General features: G+C 38.2%; 1 protein-coding gene across 1 annotated transcript in view; it reads left to right on the forward strand.

Annotated features, from left to right (window-relative positions):
* Positions 1 to 19,741, forward strand: part of Bug22 (cilia- and flagella-associated protein 20) — a 30,359-nt gene extending 10,618 nt beyond the window's left edge. The window contains exon 2 of the mRNA XM_067766210.1: positions 19,243 to 19,741. Coding sequence (XP_067622311.1) covers positions 19,243 to 19,566 — 324 coding nt within the window. The 3' untranslated portion in view covers positions 19,567 to 19,741. The remainder of the gene's footprint in view (positions 1 to 19,242) is intronic.
* Positions 19,742 to 20,766: the final 1,025 nt, after the last annotated feature.

Consider the following 20,766-nt stretch of genomic DNA (forward strand, 5'->3'; position numbering starts at 1 on the left):
CGCCCCCACACGTATGGTAGGAAGCTGTCACAGTTCGCCAGATATCTCAATCGTGAGCGCAGAACTCGTAAACTGCGTCAACTGGCAGCCGATGGTAACGTTGGCATCCGACCACCTGCCTATACTTATTTCGCTCGAGCGTACCGCCGACTTCATCGTCACCGTAAAACGCACTTTCATAAACTTCAAAAAAGGAAAGTGGGAAGAATATACATAAATCTTTCACAGACAACCTCTTTGCTGCTCTCCCTATCCCGACTGATGCCCGCCAAGGGGAGCGTGCCTTCCGCAAGGTCATTGAATCCGCCTCGGCACGTTTCATTCCCGCCGGGAGAATTCCCGAAATCCGGCCCCACTTCCCGGCGGAGGCCGCAAACTTAGCGAGAGAACGTGACCTTATAAGGCCGCTAGATCCAGGCGACCCCCAAATAAGGGATATAAACCAACGCATCAGATTGCTTGTGGATGAACACAAGCGGGCGAAATGGGAGGAGCACCTAAGAGGTTGTAACCTGTCTACCGGTGTGGGTAAACTTTGGTTCACCGTAAAGTCCCTATCGAATCCGACTAAGCACAAAGATAAAGTTTCCATCGCCTTTGGCGACAAAGTGCTGTCGGATGCGAAAAAATGCGCGAGCGCTTTCTGCCGACAATATATAATGCATTCTACGGTCGACAAAGATAGACAGAGGGCCAACAGACACGCACATAAACACAAATTCAGCGCGTCACCAATCACCATCACCGCTAAAGAGGTTGAGGACGCCATTGGTCGCGCTAAACCATCCAAAGCAGTGGGCCCAGACGGCATAGCCATGCCGATGCTTAAAAGCCTAGGGAAAGAGGGTTTCAAATATTTAGCGCAGGTCTTCAACCTGTCTCTTTCCACCTTTGTCATACTCGAGAAATGGAAAATGGCCAAGGTGGTCCCCCTACTAAAGCCTGGTAAACCAGCTAACATAGGAGAGTCGTATCGTCCGATATCTCTCCAATCGCCAGTGGCAAACACGCTCGAAGCCATTTTGCTCCCTTATTTCCAAGCAAATTTGCAGCTAGCCTCTCATCAGCATGGCTTCAGAAAACTCCATAGCACTACCTCCGCGCTAAATGCCATTGGCACCCAGATAAATTGCGGTTTAAATCAAAACCCCCACCATAGAACAGTACTCGTAGCGCTAGACCTATCAAAAGCCTTTGATACGGTCAACCATGGCTCGTTAGTGCAAGACCTGGAAGGGTCTACCCTTCCCCCATGTCTTAAAAGGTGGACCGCAAATTATCTGGGTGGTCGGCAGGTATCGGTGCAATTTAGAAACGAAACATCAAAACCAAGGAGAATTAAACAAGGGGTGCCACAGGGTGGTGTCCTATCCCCACTTTTGTATAATTTCTACATATCTAAGCTACCTTCACCACGGGAAGGAGTCACAATCGTTTCCTACGCCAATGACTTCACAGTATTGGCCACAGGCTCAGGCCCACAGATCGATGAGCTATGCAATAAAATAAACGGCTACCTCCCTGATCTCTCCAGATTTTTCGCCTCGCAAAACCTGGAATTATCACCGACTAAATCTTCCGCGACCTTATTTACAACATGGACGTCCCAAATGTCGACCATTTTGAAAATCCACGTCGATGGCACTACGCTACCGACTGTCCTACACCCCAAAATCTTGGGTGTGACGTTTGATCAGCACGCAGCCGCAATTGTTCCGAGAATTCAGAGCCGTAACAAAATCCTCAAATCCCTTGCTGGCAGTACCTGGGGAAAAGATAAAGAAACGCTCATGACTACATACAAAGCAATTAGCCAGCCGATTACGTGCTACGCGTCACCCATATGGTCGCCAAGCCTAAAAATTACCCACTGGAAGAAGCTACAGGCCTGCCAAAATACTGCTCTCAGAATTGCCACGGGCTGTCTTCTTATGTCCCCAGAACACCATCTGCATAATGAGGCGAGAATACTCCCCATCAGGGAGAGAAAGGAGATGCTGACCAAACAGTTCCTGTTAAATACCCAGAAACCTGGGCATCCCAACAGACATCTGATTGATGAGCCAGTACCGCCTAGGGGCTTAAGGAGTCATCTCCGTAAGCATTTTGAGGAAATACGGCATCTGAGAACCCAGCCGTATGAAGCGAAAAAACACAAACAGGTCTTGGTGAACTCCACAAACAGGCGTCGGACCTTAAAGAAAAGTATCCAAAACTCGCGGAAGAGTAACTCATACTCCCCAGGGAAAAGCGTGTCACTCTTGCTCAACTTCATTTTGGATACTGAAACAGCTTAAACTCTTACCTATCCAGAATCAACCCCGACATACAAAATGTATGCCCCGCTTGCAATGTGTCCCCACATGACACCAACCATCTCTTTAATTGTAATGTGGAACCAACGCCTCTAACACCCCTTTCCTTATGGTCCACCCCTGTTGAAACGGCAAGTTTCCTTGGACTCCCGTTAGAGGATATTGATGACAATTTGTGATTGGTCGCGGCTGTTAGGTGGGGCGAAGCATTGCTATAATAACAACAACAAAATTTTTTTTTGTGGGTCTAGTATAGGGGTCGACTGCTAATACGCTACCAAAAATATCGAGAGAGGTGTCAAACGACGAATTTTAACTCGGTCAAAAGATATTAACGAAAAACTGAAAAAAGACCCGCGGGTACCTCCGATACCGGGGGTTGGGATCCATAGTATTTTTGCGCAGAACACCTTTCTGCGTTGGCGCCCTTTTGTCGCGCTTATAAAAAATAACCCTGGGCTACGCCATGCCAAGTCCGGGTGTGGTATAACCGTGGCTACCGCCACGGTGAGGCACAATTATTTTTGTGGGTACAAACGCAACAACAACCACATGAAAATAGCCAACTTCAATTGCAAATATCTCAGGACAGAGATAAAATTTTCTTTTCCGCCTTCGGATTATTGTTCTCGAGATTAATACGCGTCTTTTGACACCTCACTCGATATTTTTGGTAGCGTATTAGCAGTCGAGCCCTCAACTAGACTTACCAATTGTATCTCTGTCCGGAGGTATTTGCAGTTGAAATTGATGATTTTCATGTGGTTGTTGTAATTTGGTGTACCCACAAAAAAAAATTGGGTAATAGTCTAGTTGAGGTGTCGACTGCTAATACGCTACCAAGAATATCGAGAGAGGTGTCAAACGACGCGTTTTGACATCAGTATTAATAATCGGAAACCGGAAAAGAAATTTTAAGTCGTTCAAAAGATATTAACGAAAAAACGACCCACGGGTCCCTTCGAAACCGGGGGTGGAATCCACAGTATTTTTGCGCAGAACACCTTTCTGCATTGGCGGCCTTCGACCGCGCTTATAAAAAATTACCCTGGGTGGGTCCGACACCGGTTTGGAGACCAAAACTATATCCGCGCAAAACACTTATGTTCACAATATTGGCGAACATTTTGAATAAGGTGCCACGATTTTCCAACTTTTTTTTCGAGGGGTGGCGGGGGTACTAAAAATCACAAAATTATCATTCGCAACTCTATGAGACTCTTAGTTTATGAAATATAAGCTTTTTAATTTCCAAATTTAGTAAAATTTCAACTTAAGTCCTGCACTTAAAATTCGGCTCGCACATGTCGATAGCGGTATCAAAAGACGCGTATTTGCGTCAAGATTCAGAATCCGAAAGCAAAAGCTATATTTTTTATCTCGTTTAAAAGTTATTCGCGGAAAACACGTCGGTACTATTGTCGCTTTTTTCGTTGTTGCAATTAAACAAACGAAAACATATGAAGGTGGGCGAATAGTGTTGCCAGCTCCGCAACAATCAGCCTTATTGTAAACTTCGCGTGAATGCAATTCCCAATGGAAAAATTCCCACATTTGTTCTGTTCTCATTGTGAATTTCACATGTGAAAAATTTCCCATTTTCGAAAAATTACCCTAACCGTCAACAAATTTTTTTCCACGTTAATGTATAGAATTTGTTCGCAAAACTGAAAGTGGGGAACAACACTCGATAAAATGTAAGGATTGTTTATTGCTTATTAAACTTAGTTAAGAATTATTTTATATCACCTTAGGTCTATAAACAAAACTCAGTTGACTTTCTTGGTAAGCACTATGGCCGAAAATCCTAAAATAGGAAAGGGCTTCCAAAAAAAAAAAAAATATAGATAAAGTGCTGGCTTTTTGGAAGAAATTGAACAATTCCCTCAATAGCATGATCCAGGCCATGATGAGGCCACTTAAAGGAATTAAACCAAGGCCTCGAAAACTTTCAAAATATTCAAAACAGTTTACTAAAGGAAACAAAACGCCACGATTCGGAAATTGAACGGCTCAGAAAAATTGAAGTTGACCGTAACCTCATACTTATAAACAGCCAAATCGTGGTTCAAAATTTGAAAATACTAGCTGCAAAGAAAAGCTTAGGCATTAATTAGAATGTTTCGAACGTTTTTGTAAAAAAAAAATGAATTTTATGTACTTAATTTTTTCAAATTGGTAAAGCAAGATTAACAATAAAGACGCTTTTGAGCTAATACAAATCAGACATTTCTTTGAAGAGTGTCATTCAAAAACATTTTGTCATAAATTTACATAAGGCAATTGCCTATATTTGCTCTAATACGCTTAGCCTCATTGAGGTATGATGAATGCGATTCAGATTCTTCAAACTGCACGTGTTCAGAAATTTCCGGTTGAGAAGCTCTATTTGAAATAAAAGGTGTGTCATCGCACCGATACTTTAAGCATATATTGTGCAACGCGCAACAGACATTAGTAATTTGAGCTGCTTTCTTAGGCGAATAATGTAGCTCCCTGGCTCCTAGTACACACCTCCATCTATTTTATAAGACGCCATTGGTCCTTTCCACAATGTTACCTCATTAAATTTGCTTTCTGTGGAGCCCTCTTCCGCTGATATGTGGGGTGTTAGCAACCAAGGCTCCAGTGGATATCCAGCGTCGCCTATTAACAAAATTCGATTTTGGGACTTACAGATTTCATTAAAATTTTACCTCGCAGCCAAACATTTCTAGTCCCTAGCAAGTAATCCTGCTCCATTGAAACCCTCAATTCACTTGTATTCCAAATTAATGAGTCATGGCAGGCTCCAGCGTGTGTAGCATCGACGTATCTTATTGCCATTTTGTTATCACATCCCTGCAGATAAAATTATTAACATGCGTAAAAGCATACACAAATTTTACCAATCTACCAGCAAAACATTCATACTATAGAAACCCTTTCTGTTATAATATAAGTGTTTATTATTCCTAGGGCCTATAATTCTAACGTGTGTGCCATCTATGCAGCCAATAATGCCTGGGATATTAAATTGTTGATGAAAATCCAAAGCAATTTGACGCATTTCGTCTTTAGTAGGCCATTTTATCCACTGATTGCAAAGGCACTCTTCAAAAACATTCAATACTTCAGACAAGACGTGGCTAAAACTTGACTGCGATAAGCCACCATCCACTTGCCTCCCTACTCCTTTTTGGTATGCTCCTTCACCAAAAAATCTTAGAGCAGCTGAAAGCTTTACGACTGTGTCTATTGCAAAACGTTTACGTGCCACTGGCAGACCACTGTACAATACATCCAACAAATATTTGAACGCCGGCTTATTTATTCTATACAATTGGTGAAAGCTTTGTATAAATAGTTAAAACGCGATTATTTATTTGGTTTACGAGTATAATTATTTGCATGTTAATTTGCATTGGGTAATTCAAGGGGATTACACTTGTCGCGTAATATCCTCCTGGACACTCGTTCAGCAAATTGCTGACTGGTATTAGTTTCTTCTTCAATTAAACAAAGGCGCAAGTAAGCACTAATCATTACAATTTTAATATTTAACGCAAAAATAAAAATGTTTGACTACACAACAGCAATTTTTTCCTCAAAAATTTGTAAACAAAACATGAGTGATGTTCACAATAGCATATTCGAAATTCGAATATAAGGATTGATTCACATAAAATTAACGATACGAATTTTTTGTTCATGGGAAATAAAAAATTCATCATCATTACAATTTTAATATTTAACGCAAAAATAAAAATGTTTGACTACACAACAGCAATTTTTTCTGCAAAAATTTGTAAACAAAACATGAGTGATGTTCACAATAGCATATTCGAAATTCGAATATAAGGATTGATTCACATGAAATTAACGATACGAATTTTTTGTCCATGGGAAATAAAAAATTCATGGGATTGATTTATTCACATGAAGTTTACAATAAGGCTGAATATCTTTTTATCTTGGTAGAACATTATAAGGTGGTGGCACGTCGACATAAATGCAAACAAACATACACTATCAATGTATTTTGTTTTTGTAAAACACTTTTAATAATTTGTAGTCTAATATTATTTGGGATGCTGCGCAGAAGGGTGTACTACGCAGAAGGATGGCATGGCGTTTAATTAAACGCGATTAACAAACGCAATTAAACAAACGAAAACATATGATGGTGGTGAATAGTGTTGCCAGCCTCGCAACAATCAGCCCTATTCTGCATTTCGACTTGGATTTGAATTTTTTCGATTTGGCAATTTTGGTATTCTCTGTTCTCCAACTTCGAATCGTTCGATTTTGCGTATTCTGCATTTCGATCGTAGTTCCGTTTTTCTAAGTTGCAAATTAGTTGGCGGAAAAATATTTTTTTAAAATTTTTTTTTTTTATCAATTTACAACAGAATTTTAACAAAAATGTAAGTAAACCTTGTTAAGAAACGTAGAAAGCTTGATGATGATTGTTTTTTATATGTTTCCAGGTCAAAAACAACATGTCGATGTCGGAGTCCTTGGACGTATTTGCCCCGCAAAAGTATTTAACACATACTTGAAAGCATCCTTATTAAATCGAAAGTTTTTTTTGCACCTAAATAAGAAAATAAGTCATTAAACTTTACCACTTTTAAGTTAAATTTCTTACAATTCGTCACTCATCTCAAATGGATTACACAAATCTCGCAATATTTGCCTTTCCATTCTCGCCTGGCCATTTTCGTATGCGTTGCTTTCCAACTCCACAAATAATGCCGCGGCTATTGATTCCATTATAATAGACAGCTTTATTCGTTGGGTCCACTTATATGCCAAAGCAAGCTGCCGGAGTAGAGGAAGTTGAAGCGAAAACGTAAACAATCCTTGCGGAAAGAATAAATAAATCTTCATAAAGTATTTTTGGCCAGTGCAATGAAATTAGCATCCATAAAATTCAGAAGATATCAACTATATTCGTGCAGGAATCCGTTTTAACAACACTTGGTGGCCACGGCAGGGAATTGGCCAAAGGAACGACAAAAACACACTTACAATTATGAAAGCATTTCACTCAAAAAGGCAATATATTCTATTGCTTTTTTTTTTGTACAAAATGGCGTGGATAATAAAATATAAACGTTTTTCAGTGTTTTTTACAAATTTTCTTTAATTTATTTTGTTCCAATGTTAACACATTCCGTACAAACAGCTGATTTCGAAAAATCATTTGCTCTTCCTCTTCTCGTTACGATTCCGTCGTAATGCAGAATACCCAACTTCGATTAAAGCGGAGCGTAGAACGGGAACGTAATCGAAATGCAGAATAGGGGTGAATATCTTTTTATCTTGGTAGAACATTATAAGGTGGTGGCACGTCGACATAAATGCAAACATACACTATCAATGTATTTTTGTTTTGTAATCATCATCATCATCATTTATTGCAAAAATAGTATTAGTACAATAAGATCTAGGATCTTTTATAGTACAACAAAAAGATAAATCGCAATGTAAAAAAGAACAAAAGTCATAACAGAGCGTTATGTAGGTTAAATTATCATATTAAACATAGAGAAATATCTTAATTTACTAGTATCTAAAATAAACAAATAATTAAATTCAATAACAAAACATTGTATACACTCATACATATTGATGGCGAAAACTCAAGAAGTATAATGGTTTCAACTAAAATGAGCATAAAGAACATTTTTAAAGTTGCTTTTATTTAGACTACTACGAATGGATACTGGAATTCCATGGAGTTCCATAGGCGAATAGCATTGACAAAGAATAGCCGTCCAGATGTTAGATAGTTATAAGTTGGTACTATTAGGTCGTTGATTCGAGTAGACCTGGGGAATATTAGCTTATCATATAGGTAACTGGGCTCCTTATACATGATAAGTTGACAAAGAAAAATGCTGTTTCTAGCTTTCAGATATTCGAAGATTTCACAGCCCAGTAGACGCGCTCTCCAGCTGGATATGTGATCAAATCTAGCTAAGCCGAATACATATCGTGTAACATGATTAAATGCTACATCAATTTCATAAGCAGACTGGGAGCTCAGTTTACTGTACACTAGCTCAGAGTAGCAAATGATCGGCATAATCAATTTAATTGCAAGTTTTCTTATAACATTGACCGGAGTATAAATAGCAGACATTCGTAAGTTTCTTAAGATATTGTATACTTTCTTAACCACCGAATTTACATGATCATCACAGGACAGCGTCGTGTTAATAACAAAACCAAGATTAGTCACTTTTGCAACGAGTTTGAGACATTTACTGGCAACGAGCAAGGGCGGAATACTTGAGACTCTTATTCGTTTTTTAGATATAGGCAACACGTATGATTTCTCACTGTTCATGCGTAAGTCATTTTTCCTAGCCCATTCAAATATGGATGTTAAGTCATTATTCAATCTTGAGCATAAATCGTTTGACCCCTCATGATTTCCCGACAAACATAGTTGGACATCATCAGCATATGCATGCATATGAACATGCTGGCATGCATTAAATATGTCATTAATAAAAATACTAAAAAGTAGTGGACCCAAGATAGAGCCTTGGGGCACCCCTGCCAATAGTGGTTTTAGACCTGAAGTTTCGGAGCCGACTTTGACAAGCTGGGATCTACCCGTCAGATAACTTCGCATGAGCCGCACTGCGGAGTCATCAAAACCAAAATAATTTTTTTAATTTTAAGCACAGCAGGTCATGGTTCACGGAGTCGAAGGCTTTTGAGAAGTCAAGTAGGCATAATAAAGTCAACTGGTTTTTGTCAAAGGGTGCCCTGATGTCGTCTAAAATTTTTATGATAGCCGTGGAGCAACTGTGCTTTGATCGGAAGCCTGACTGGAATGGTGATAGCAGACTATGTTTGCTAACATGGTCTTGAATTTGTTCCGACAACAATATCAAAGACTTTCGAGAGTGCTGGCAAAATGCTGATAGGCCGAAAGTCACTAGGACAATCTGCAAACTTAGTTTTTGCAATGGGTATAACCGTGGCAACCTTCCACATATCAGGGAAGCAGGAGGTAGTAATACTGTGGTTGATAATATGCGTCAATGTAGGAAGAATGTACGGGGCGATTATTTTAACAAATTTGAGCGGTATATTGTCCTGACCGATTGCGTTGGACCTTATTTTATTTATGCATCTCGCCACATCAAGTTCCGAAACAGCTGTAAACTCATACTTGACAAACAGGAACCACATATAAGGGAGGGGTTGGGAAACTGGTATTAAGACAAGACGGGTTAGCTTGGCTCACAAAAGCTGCATTAAGATCTTCAGGATTAAGGGAACAGTCAGAACTCTCACTCACATGTACACGAAGTTTTTCAGATTACGCCACAAAACATGATTAGGCAACGATATATTCAACATTTTACTGTAGTATTTGCATTTTTCTCTCCTAATATATGCTGTGGTCTCATTTCGTGTAAGTTTGTATGCACGCCAATTTGCGTCGCTTCGGTTTTTCTTCCAGAGGGAATAAAGCTTATTGCGCTTGATAATCATAGCACGGACGGATCTATTAAACCAAGGGCAAGAGGAAGATCTGTTGCTATATACCCGAGATGGAACGTGAGCTGTATAGAGATATAAAATAATTTCATTTAAAAATCTCAGCTTTTCATGCACCGAACTCAAGCTCCAACAAGCAGACCAATTTATGCTGGAGATGTCTCCAAGAAGGTTATTTACGTCCAGTCGTCGATAATCTGGTGAAATGGATGGTCTAGCTACTGGACTGTGGTTATCGAGTACTACATCAAATGAACAGAAAATTAGATCATGGTCTGAGATAAAGGATAATTAATCAAACTTTAAGACTTTAGATGTACCGGACACAATGAAATAGTCAAGAAGGCTGGGGCAGCAGTTCTGTCCATATATTGTTGGTACGCACACATTAACCACTTCAAGACCAACACTTGAAACATCGTCTAACAAACGGCAGGTATACGGGTCACTACATAAGAGATTAACATTAAAATCTCCGCAGATAATTATATCAGTGTAATCAACTGCGACCGAGGGCAACATTGTAAAATATTCCTTCACGTTACACAATTTATTAGGGTTATAGACGCACGAAAAAAGGACTTTGGACATTGAACTAGACACTTCAACTAGCAAGTTCTCAGTGACGCCAACAGCTATACTTGATATGATTCTCGATTTGAGATGTTTTTTACAATACATAGCAACACCACCGCCTTTCTTTACCTTTCTATCCATCCTATAGAGAACGTATCCCTTTATGTCAAAATGGCCATCAAGTATTTCAGATTTAAACCAAGTTTCGGAGACACAAATGATATCAACACTAGATTGTCTGACTACATCCATCTTTTCACCATTTAAACTACGAGCATTAAAGTGCACCACGTTGAAACCTTTATGGTGCCTGCATAGGACATTAAGCAAAGCTAGGCTATTATTCGCAATGCTATTCGCGTTTTTTTTTTTTTTTTTATTCGCGTATCTACTATCTCCAAAAACTGAGTACAATCGAATTAAAAGCAACTTTAAAGTAAGGTATAGACAGAGCCGAAGAAAAAGAAAAAAAAATAAATTAATGTTTGCGCCATATTTACATAACAAAAACCAATGAATAAGCATATGAACTTAAGGTTGGCGAAATCGATCCAGATCAGCCTCACTGGTAACTTTTGTTGGCTGTGCGGATGTATCAAGTCCATGCCTAACGTAGACGGAGCCACGGAGCGTGAATGCCGCCTGCAGCTTTCCCTGCCGCCTTAATTGGATAGCCGCTTGTAGCAAAAGCCTATTTTCCTTGATAAGGCTCTCGTATAGGTGGAAGTTTCCATGGATACCAAGGGGTTCCCGAGAAACAGCGCTTTTCATACCCCTACGGTGCTCCTCAAACACACGAAGAGTACGATTGCGATCCAGCGGCGAATGGAACTTGATCACAATCGCACCGTTGTTGCCTGCACGTGAGGGTCTCGTGCGGAAAATGTCCCTTATTTGCGGTGACTGAAAATCAATGGACATGCACACCACGTTAAAAATACTTTTTAGGTTTTCGCCCTCCTTATACGGGACACCAAAAGCGACAGCATCAGCAGCGATATCAACAGTCAGTTTTTGCTGAAGTCCTTTTGCCAACTCTTTTTTGAGATTTTCTATTTCGGACTCAGACTTTTCTAATCTCTCCGTCAGCAAAGAAATCTGCGTGGATGAGGCAGACAGAGTGGTGGTAAGTAACGAGATCTCCTCTTTGATACGTTTATTTATTTGTTTCTCCACTTCATCTAATCTTTGCGAGACGCCCTCTACCAAAAGCCGCAACTGGGCAGTCTGTTGATGCACCTTCGACTCGAATTCCTTCAGGGTGTTGTACACTGCTGAGAGGGTGATAGCTGCAGCCCCATCAACTTTTTGTGTTTTCGCGGCGGTGGAGCCCTTGCTCAGACGACGTTTTACCAATCACAGTACCAGGCACTATATTTAATTCTTATGGAATTTACCCTTGTATTCACCCTAAATTGCACTCATTTACACAACTTGTTGATTGTTTTTCGGCAGACGCATTGTTTGCGGACTTAACACGAGCAGGGTTGCCAAAAATTCTCTGAATAATTTGAAATTAATGTATTTATTTGGAACAAGTGGAGAATACATAGATTTGTCAAAAAAAAAAATAAAAAATTGGACTTTATAGAGATTTTTATGCTGATTCCAACAGTAATTCTGCTTAAAACACCTTTCGGCATAGGCGGCCTTCGGCCGCGCTTATAAAAAATAACCCTAGGCTACGTCATGCCAAGTCCGGGTGTGTGGTATAACCGTGGCTACCGCCACGGTGATGTCCTTCTGCGTAGTACACCCTTCTGCGCAGCACCCCAAATAATATTAGACTACAAATTATTAAGTGTTTTACAAAAACAAAATACATTGATAGTGTATGTTTGTTTGCATTTATGTCGACGTGCCATCACCTTATAATGTTCTACCCAGATAAAAAGATTGTTGCGGAGCTGGCAACACTATTCACCACCTTCATATGTTTTCGTTAGTTTAATTGCAACAACGAAAAAGCGACAATAGTACCGACGGGTTTTCCGCGAATAACTTTTAAACGAGATAAAAAATATAGTTTCTGCTGGATTCTGAATCTTGACGCAAATACGCGTCGTTTGATACCGCTATCGACATGTGCGAGCCGAATTTTAAGTGCAGGACTTAAGTTGAAATTTTACTAAATTTGGAAATTAAAAAGCTTATATTTCATAAACTAAGAGTTTCCTAGAGTTGCGGATGATAATTTTGTGATTTTTAGGACCCCTTCTACCCCTACAAACCAACAAAAGTTTGAAAATCGTGGCACCTTATATAAAATCCAACCCCGCGTCTTTTTGGACGCGTATTAGCAGTGTCATAATGTCGTATAGAATTACCGTTGAGGGGCGACAGCTAATACGCGTCAAAAATATCGAGAGAGGTGTCAAAAGATATTTGGGAGATATTTGCAGTTGAAGTTGTAATTTGTGTAGTAGTGCAGTTTAGGGGCCCCACCCTAAAGTTGGGCCAAGATTTTCGAGTGAGGTATCAAAAGACGCGCATTTTCGTCTAGATTAAGAATCCAGACGTTAATTTTTCACCTGTTCTAAAGTTATCGGCGAAAAACAGGTTTGTGTGATACATATTCCCAACAAACATTTAGGTTAGAAAACGATTAGAAGACGAATCGAATTCTAATGTATTTCTCTAAGGTAGAAGGTTAGAGGACGATTTGCGAAACTGTCGCGAATTATAGCATTCTCGACAAAAAGGGGACTTCGTTCTCGATATCGAGAAAAGGGTTAGAATTCTAATCGAATTCTAACGTCAATTGCTAATGGGTTTCTAATGAGAATTTTTAAGTGATGCGCAATTAAGTTCAGTTATTTATTATTCATTATATCAGATACTTTTATTTGGTTATAAGCTTATAAATTATAATAAAATAAAAATAATTAAAAATCCTATCGTATGTTTCACAGTTTTCAGTACTAGTTATTGTGTTGGAATTTTCGCTTCCACTTATTTCCTCAGGATTGAGCTCGGCATTGGTTTGAGGTACGGATGAGGAAGCGTTTTCTTCATGCCATTCAAATAGCCCTTTTTAACTTTCTTGGATTCATTTTCACTTACTAGTATTTATTATTATAAATAGAAAAACTTATTTCTCAGCTTATAATATTTCCACACAACTTTTCACTATTTTTATTTTTTTGTATAACACTGTGACTGATCATGTCGTGCAAATAATCGATAACTGTGACAATAATCATAACATCGCATTTCTAGTGTTATTCGAATCGTTTCACAGTCGAATTCTAATCGAGTGCTCTAACCAAGTTTTCGATTCGAAATGCATTAGAGAACTACATTAGAATTCTAATGTAAAACTACAATATTTCTCTAACGTTAGAAACTGTGTTTGCTGGGTTGTTCCCGCATGTTTGCAATCTTTTAAGCGCACACATCACTTTACTTTTTATACTTGGTATATTAACATAATCTAACTTGCACGTATTAACGAAAAAATTATGATAAATTTCACAAATTTACTTATAAAATATCAACACAAATATTGCAAAAAATATCTGTCCAAATGAAAACATATGAAAGTGAACAGTGTTGCCAGCTCAGCAGGTAATAAAACAAGGTTTTGTTTGATATATAAAACATCTATATTTAGAAGAAATTTCTATAATTAAATTATGTTTTTATGGGAAAATGATTGCTAACTTATCATAAATCGAATAATAAGTCGAAAAAATGTGTTATTGACAAAATACTTTAATTTTATTTTTTTTTTCAAAAAAGGCTTAACTAAACATGCACAGTAATTCTGCGTAGAATACCGATCGGCTAAGGGTGTTCTACGCAGATGACTTGAGAAAGGCAAGAGTAATTTCTTGTTCAGTTAATTTCTATTATTGCTCATTTGGCAGCACTCTTCACCATCAGGTGTTTTTCTTCAACAACGAATCAAGTGATTAGAGTGTATTTTCTGTATTTTTATTACCTAATTGCATATTAATTAGAGAAATTAGACAAATTTTTTTCACTAATTCGTGAATATCAAATTGTATTAATCTATCGAAAAACAAAACAGGATGTGATTTGTGCGCTTAAAAGATTGTAAATGTGCGGGAACAATATGTACAAGACTAACCAGTTTTTCACGCATAACTTTTAAACGGGTAAAAAAAGTTTACTTCCGCTTTCGTAATCTTGTTCTAGGCGTGAATACGCGTCTTTTGATACCTCACTCAAAAAAAAGGCCCAATTTTAGGGTGGGCCCCTAAACTGCACAATTACCGTAATTTGGTGTACCCACAAAAAAATTGTGAACATACGTGTTTTGTGCGGATATAGTTTTGGTCTCCAAACCGGTGTTGGACCCACCCAGGGTAATTTTTTATAAGCGCGGCCGAAGGCCGCCAACGCAGAAAAGTGTTCTGCACAATAATACTATGGATAGCACCCCCGGTTTTGGAGCTACCCGCGGGTCTTTTTTCGGTTTTTCGCTAATATCTTTTGAACGAGTTAACATTTTTTTTTCGCCTTCGGATTATTAATACTGATGTCAAGACGCGTCGTTTGACACCTCTCGATATTTTTGGTAGAGTATTAGCAGTCGACCCCTCAACTAGACTATTACCGTAATTTTTAATTGTTTTGTTATTAACAATTTACTAGTAATTTAAGTTGTTACCATGGTATAACTATCACTTCTTATCTACATACGAACACTTTCACAAGAATTTTATACATAAGTACACTTTATAATGCTAATAAAACCACAAACAACTATTTTCATTTGTTTAAATTTACGTATTGTAAAATTTAATAATTTATTTGTTTACTTTCCGCGAACGCAAGCACATAGTACAGGTTTACAAGTATGATATGTATGAGAAGGAAACAATTCCTTTCTCTTTCTAACACACTGCCGTTTGACACTTCGGTCAGTGTGAAACTATTGTGGAAATCAGTGGAATCTGCGTGGAACATGCGTTTGACACTGAACGAAGTGTCAAAATTACCGGGGTTGCTGTCGTGGAAAGCGACGCAGGGAAACAAAAAAAGGAGCGGAATATCAGATATGGGTTGCTGTGATGGTAAATTTTTTTGAACGAATTTAGTATGAAAATGTAGTGCACCTATATGGGTCCTACAGAAAATTATACAAAAGTCTTCAATTGGGGTATCTGAGGACGTGCAGTTATTCCAGTATTAAGAATACAAACACGGGTGCTAAGTTTTTCTACCCGTTCAAAAGTTCTCCGCGAAAAACAGTTTGAAACCGAGGTCGACTGCAATAACCCGTCCAAAAATGTGGAAAGAGAAATGAAAAGACGCGTTTTGTCCTGTTATCAATAGTCCAAAATTCGAAAAAGTATTCGTATTATTGGAAGCGAGGCAAAAACGCATCTACTAATACCTCCCCCGGCGTTTTTTTTTTTTTAGTGTTTTAGCAATTGTCCCCGGTAATAAAGTATCACAATTTGTTAATTAAATTTGTCCAAAACATATGGACTTTAAAGAGAGATATAATTAAGTGCTCGTTTGAAAGTAATAAGGATATTTCTTTGTGATTTTACGCAGTTTTCGTTAGCAGCTACTACACATTACCTGGACCTAAGAAGTACAACAGTGCCAAATAGCATCCACAAAAAAAACCAACAAGAACAAGCATTTTATCAGGGTAGCGTGGCTGTGTATGTGCGTGCTGCTACATATCCTACTTGTAGACCTGTACTATGCACAAGCATACAGCCATTTTATCTAATTCACTGCTTGCATGGTGCTACCAGATGCTTTAACCCTAGGACTTATACCCAAGTACAGGTGTGGCCAGTAGCTACTTTGGAGTGATGTAGCTCCTAAATCGCTGAAGATATTGACTTGATTTTGATGAATTTTTGATCTAGGGAAACGAAGTAAATCTACGTCGATTGGTGTCTTATTTATCATGCTAGGTCCATGCATTGATGAGATATAAGCTTTCAAAGTTGACACCTACGACTTCTTATACCCGGGTACAGGTGTGGCCAGTAGCTTTTTTTCTCGTTTTTTCTCATTTTTTGAAGGAAAAAAATTTTATTTATTATTTTCTTTATAAAATATTATTTTATTGATTATTGTCTTCATTATTTTCACAAATATTACACGTAAATGTATTTGAAGAATGCTGTATGCATATTGGGCGCTGACATATTCTGCACATGTTACGCGTTCGTCTTCTGTGTTGGTCATGGATGTAGCAGAGAAAACAGCTTCCAACCTGCTGTTTGGCCTATTGTCAGCACTTCCTTGTAAGGCCGTACTTATGAAACTCGCGACTGCAATTTTTGTGTTGAAGTTCCGCATCACTTGCTGATTCACCGACCGCTCTTCAATTATGAGCATAGACAGTTCCTTGGCGAGCTGGCGAAGAAATCTCTTACGCTTCGCATTGGTGCATCTGAAGTTGGGATTATTCTCATAATATATGATGTACGCTGCCAATGCCGTCAAATCAATCATATTGAAGAATAGGGACAACGGCCAACGCTTTGTCATCCTTTGGCAAGTATATTCTCCAAGTAATTGGTCCATCACGTCCACTCCTCCTTTTGTCTTGTTATAAAACTCGATCATTTCTGGTTTGCCGCTTTCGCCAATGTGATCATCGTCATGCATTGATGATAGTAATATAACTGCCTTGTTTTTTTTCGGCACATAGGAGCAAATGGATATGTTGGGCCTAAAACCGAATGTACTTGACCTCTCTGCACGATCTTTGTGTGCCAACATCTCCTTGTAGGGCTTATTTTTCCGCAGAGTTCCAACCAAATTCATGGATGATAAGCTTTCCAGTAGATTTAGGGATGTAAAAAAATTGTCCATCGTTATATTTCGGCCGGTTCCATGAAAGCGGCATACTAAATCCTTGACCACGCGTTCACCCTGGTGAGTTTCCCGTCCCGTAGGTGCTTGGCCAGTATATATTTGTCCATGCAGTGGATATGCGTTTTTGGCATCACATACCCACCACACTTTGATGCCATATTTTGCCGGTTTCGATGGGATGTATTGCGTGAAACGGGTGCGGCCACGATATGGAAAGAGCTGCTCGTCTACCGTTAGATATTCACTTGGCTTATATGACTGCTCAAAGTTGTAGTTCATCATGGTCCACAGCTCGGATATTGGTGCAGCATTGTCAGTTACCAAACGTTGTGCCCGTGTGTTGCCATCGTCAAACCTTATAAACCGTAGTATGGCCTGAAAACGGTTAATATCCATTGACGCACGATATAATGGACAATTTTCCACCAACCACGAGTCCGGCGCACATTCGGCATTGCTGCGGTTAGCGCCAGTCATAATAAGCACTCCAATGAACGCATACATTTCGCTCAAAGTAACCTTCTCCATGTTTTTGGTTCCGCCTCTGGATGTTTTGCGTTTAATTCCGCATATGTAGCTTCTGCTTTTTTGTTGGTGTAGCATACTATAATATCCACCATTTCCGGAGTCATAAAACATTTATATGTATTGACTATTGACATCATAGTAGTTGATCTTGCGGACCCACTTCGCTGTCGCAAAATATTTTGTTGCCTAGTTTGGCGTGCAAGTCGTGGCTGTGAGCTCCATATGGTACTATCACGTAATAATTCATCATCTGAGATTTCGTCAAACAGGTTTTGTATGTACTGCTCCTTTTAAGCGTCAGATAATCTATATAAAAATAATTAATTTTTATTCCATTTATGAAACTATATTTGAGTTATTTGTATTTACCTAATATATTGATTCGAAGACAAATATTCCATGTTCCTTCTGCTATCCATGTTGTAATATTTTACATTTTTTCTGACTTGTTATTTTCACAAATATAAATCAACTTCACACTTCAAAAGAACGCTTTACAATGAATATAAACTCGCAAAACTGCCGTTTATATAGCTGCAACCCTTAAGTTTCTGGAAGCATTTCTTACCTGCCAGGTAGTTGGATTATATCAAATGTTGTTTGTCAGCAAATTCTAGCAAGGGTACAATATAATGTCTTCTTCTAAATAATTAAGAGTGCGCCAAAAAGGTTGTATTCTAAAAATTTTAACAACAATAGAAATTATTGACTTCTTAGAAATAACTTAGAATGCGCGCAATTCTGAGAAGCAGGCTACAAATATATGTTTATAATTACTTAAAATGCTCGTAAGACAGTCAGCTACAACATTGCATTAAAAAAAATAACTGGTTTCTCAGAAAAAATTAGAAAAAAACGGGTAAAACAGGCTACTGGCCACACCTGTACCCGGGTATAAGAAGTCGTAGTAAAAGTTGGGTATAAGCTAGGGTTAAATTGTTCCAACGAATGAAAAAATTTTAAATAGCATCAACGAGGAAAATGGACCTTTTTCATTCAACTCCATTTATTTATCTTACGAAAAAATAGAAAATTTGGAAAAATAAATCGCACGATTTTTTATTCCAAATTTTCGCCTGCGGCGCTTTTTATTTTATTTTTTTAAATAAATTATGTTTATTTCATAAAAAACAGAAAATTTGTAATTAAAAATGCCATTTTTTTTAAAATAAATTACGTTTACTTCATAAAAAAAAATTGAAAATATGGAATAAAAATGCGCGATTAAAATAGATTGAGTCGTTTTTTATTTATACATATTTTGAAGTCTGGTAGTACCATTTTTGCTCAATTCACTGCGTTTTCATGCATTTTTTTTTGGTAACTTTAATATTAAATTGTGATCAAACTATAAGCCTCCCGCGGGGGGGGGGGGGGTGTTTTTAGAAAGGGGAGTCGCCCCCACCCCAACCGCCTACGCCTGGTCCCATATTGTATAGTCTACCCAAAGTGTTAAGAATCTGGTCTGCATTTTTTATATATTGCATTTTTCTGTGCCTAGGTTCTCGACGATAAAAATGTGCGTCGTCGGTTCAGAGCTAGTAATTACCAATCGACTACCCGTGTGAAGCCTTTTATTTGTACAATGCCTATGAGACTAGACGAAGGATGGAACCAAATACAATTTAATCTGTCTGATTTCACTAGACGGGCCTATGGAACAAACTATGTAGAAACTTTGCGGGTTCAAATTCATGCAAACTGCCGCATTAGACGAGTATATTTTTCGGATCGTCTATATTCAGAGGAGGAGCTTCCACCCGAATTCAAATTATTCTTACCTATCCAGAAGCCGCAGAAGTCCGTACATACTGCATGTAGCTGACGAATTATAAGCAACATTGGAATTTGCCAGGCAACGGGTGTGACTATTTTGTGCAAACATTGATAATTATACAAAAAATTTTGCAGCCATTAATTGATTGATTTATTTATTTTGTAAAAATATTACCGTAAATTACAAATATTTATGAAGAATTACAAAATGATAAGTAAGATTATGTTACGTCTCGTAAATACTGGATAGATTTCATTTTAAATAAGTGATAACTATTTTCGTTTTTTATGTTCGATGCCATTCAATTAAATAAGTTTAGTCCTTTGTAGAATACGGTATTTTGGGCCGCTGAAGTTGCTTGGCGCTGGAGTCTGAAATTGTTCACGTTCCTTAGGTTATACGGTTGGACTTCGCCAACGTATATAATTTTCTCTTGTATGTATTTTGCGGTTTGCCCTGTTTTGGCTTTGTAAATCAACGCTAGGGTATTAAACTCTAGACGTGGTTTGATGCTTAACCACCGAAGTGCTTCCAGCATAAAATTCACAGGTGTGTATTTATTGCATCCGCATGGCCGTTATTGCAACACGAATAAAGAATTGTTGAGCAGTACTCAAAATGTGGTTTTATAATTATATTATATATTTTACCCGCAAGCAGCAAATGCATTTTTTTCCTAATTCTTTTTAAGAAACCTACTTTCTTTCCAATTTTTTTTAGATATGTTATCTATATGTTTGTTGAATTTTAGCCTTTTGTCAAAGATAATATAATGCTTTCAACTTTTTCAATGATTTCATCGTTGATTCTTATATCTTCTTCATTTGCCATGTTTATTTCCATCAATTTAGTTTTTGTTCATCTTTAACAACTTGTTTACATTTTCGATGTCAGTTATTAATGTTAGTTTACACTCCTGTGCATTTTCTCTTATAGCGTATACCAACGTGTCGTCAGCATACATTATTTATTTATTTGTTTATTAACAGTCTATGGTGTTTCAGGCCTTACAGACTATATAACAGATTTTAGCTTAGCTAATGATAAACTATTTTTCTAAGCGGGTTCGCCCCTCGGCAGTGTTTGGCAAGCGCTCCGGGTGTATTTCTGCCATGAAAAGCTCTCAGTGAAAACTCATGTGCCTTGCAGATGCCGTTCGGAGTCGGCATAAAACATGTAGGTCACGTCCGGTCAATTTGTAGGGAAAAGCAAGAGGAGCACGACGCAAATTGGAAGAGAAGCTCGGCC

Source organism: Eurosta solidaginis, chromosome 2 (genome assembly GCF_040869045.1).
Source record: "Eurosta solidaginis isolate ZX-2024a chromosome 2, ASM4086904v1, whole genome shotgun sequence".
In the NCBI taxonomy this organism is placed as follows: domain Eukaryota; kingdom Metazoa; phylum Arthropoda; class Insecta; order Diptera; family Tephritidae; genus Eurosta; species Eurosta solidaginis.